Genomic DNA, 2,203 nt, shown 5'->3' with positions numbered 1-2,203 from the left:
CTGACTTCCTCTAGGGCATCCAGGTTACTTCTCAATTTATCGTCCTTTGTGTCCTCGCTATTGAACTGGACTCGATGTGTGGGGACCTGCAGCTCTATTGGAACTACCGCTTCGATGCCAAACGCAAGTGCAAAAGGTGTTTCTTTGCTTGGCGCCTTGGGTGCAGTTCTGAAGGCCCACAGGATACTGTTGAGCTCATCTGTCCAATTACTCTTTGCCCCATCTAATTGCTTCTTCAATCCCTGAAGGATGGCTCTGTTGGTGACTTATGTTTGGCCGTTGGTTTGGGGATGGGCCACTGAGGAGAATTTATGCCATATGCCCATGTTTCTCGTGAACTCCTTAAAAGCATTGCAGTCAAACTGCCTGCCATTATCTGATATGAGCACTCTCGGTATGCCAAACCTGCATATAATATTGCCCCAGACAAAATCTATCATTTTTCTTGCTGTGATTGTGGGGACTGCCTCTGCTTCTGGCCATTTTGAAAAGTACTCCACCGCCACTATTACAAACCTTTTTTGTCCTGTGGTCTTGGGAAAAGGCCCCAGAATGTCTATACCCCACTGCGAGAACGGCCATGGGCTGGATATACTGGACTGGAGAGTGGCTGGAACATTGATGGCATTGGCAAACCTCTGGCATACATCACATTTTCGGATGAACTCCTCGGCCTCCCTTTTGACAGTGGGCCAGTAGTATCCTTGTCTGAATATTTTGTTTGCCAGTGTCCTAGCTCCTTCATGAGCTCCGCATACTTCTTGGTGTATCTCCTCCATCACCCTCACAGCTTCCTCCGGGCTTACACACCGGAGCCACGGACTAGACTTCCCTCTTTGGTATAAAGTTTCCCTCACTGCTTGGTAGTTGGCGGCCTGAGCTGCAATTTTCCTCGCCTCAACTTTGTCTTCGGGTAGCTTTCCTCTTTCCAAATAGTCGAGGTATGGGGTCATCCAGTTCCACCTTTCTTCTATCTCCATTACGGTGTTTCCTTTGTCAAAGGCAGGAGTGCTGATATGTTGTATGTATACCTCATCCGGGAGTTGTTTCAATTCTTCTTCAGACAGTTGGCTGAGTAAATCTGCCTCTTCATTTTCTTCCCGAGGTATTCTTTGGTATTTTACCATGATCCCCTGGCCTCTTAACTCGGCCTCTATCGCCTTTACCCTTGCCAAGTAACTCTGCATGGTTGGGTCCCTTGCCTGATATGCCCCTGTTATTTCACTGATTACTAATTGGGAGTCGCTATTTATCTTGAGGTCGGTTGCCCCTACTTCCGTCGCGATCATCATCCCATTTATTAGGGCTTCATATTCTGCTACATTGTTGGTGGCACTGAACTCTAGGCATAGAGCATAGCAGACTTTGAACCCTTCAGGGCCCTTCAACACTATCCCTACACCGCTGCCCCCAGCTCCTGACGCCCCATCCACATACAACTTCCAGCTAAACTCTCGTGGGGGTTGCCTCTCGCTCTCGCCTTCTAACGTCTCCGAGGACATCTCACCTAGCTCTGCTTGTTTTTCATTGAAAGAGCACTCCGCTATAAAGTCAGCGAGAGCTTGAGATTTTATGGTGGTGCGAGGTCGGCATTCTAAGCAGTAATGGCTAATCTCGATGGACCATGCAAGCATCCGACCTGAAGTTTCTGGTCTGTGCAGAATTTTCTTTAACGGCTAGTCTGTCATCACTACCCCCTGATGGCTCTCCAGATAAACCCTGAATTTTCTGACCGCTAGCAACAGGGCATATGCTATTTTTTCGATGTTCAAATATCTCGTCTCAGCATCTTTGAGCACCTTGCTGACATAGAAAACCGGCTTCTGCTCTCCTTCTTCCACTCTCACCAGTACGGTGCTGACAGCTTGTTCTGAGGCTAATAAGTAGATTAAGAGCTCTTCCCCTTCCAGCGGACTACTAAGCACATGTGGAGAACTGAGATAGGCTTTGAGCTCTTTGAAAACTTCTTGACAGTCCTCAGTCCATTCGAAGTTCGGAACTTTTCTCAACTTCCTGAAGAACGGTAAGCATCTTTCTGCCGATCTCGACATGAAACGATTGAGCGCTACTACCCTTCCAGTAAGCCTTTGGACGTCCCTGACGCAGGTCGGCTCGGGCATTTTCAAGATGGCCTCCACCTTCTCTAGATTGGGTTCGATGCCCTTCCCACTCACCATGTATCCCAGGAACTTTCCTCCCCTGA

At 48.3% G+C, this 2,203-nt stretch overlaps 1 protein-coding gene across 1 annotated transcript; it reads right to left on the bottom strand.

Moving 5' to 3' along the window:
* Window positions 1–266: 266 nt before the first annotated feature.
* LOC122724643 lies at window positions 267–1,634 on the bottom strand. The gene has a single exon (XM_043960180.1). The coding sequence runs from the start codon at window positions 1,632–1,634 to the stop codon at window positions 267–269; it is 1,368 nt and encodes a 455-aa protein (XP_043816115.1).
* Window positions 1,635–2,203: the final 569 nt, after the last annotated feature.

Source organism: Manihot esculenta, chromosome 9 (assembly GCF_001659605.2).
Source record: "Manihot esculenta cultivar AM560-2 chromosome 9, M.esculenta_v8, whole genome shotgun sequence".
Classification (NCBI taxonomy): Eukaryota; Viridiplantae; Streptophyta; class Magnoliopsida; order Malpighiales; family Euphorbiaceae; genus Manihot; species Manihot esculenta.
This window is presented reverse-complemented; position numbering and strand designations above follow the sequence as displayed.

Coding starts and splice junctions, on each gene's coding strand:
- LOC122724643 (XM_043960180.1), bottom strand. CDS start 1,634: ATGCTTGCATGGTCCATCGAGATTAGCCATTACTGCTTAGAATGCCGA.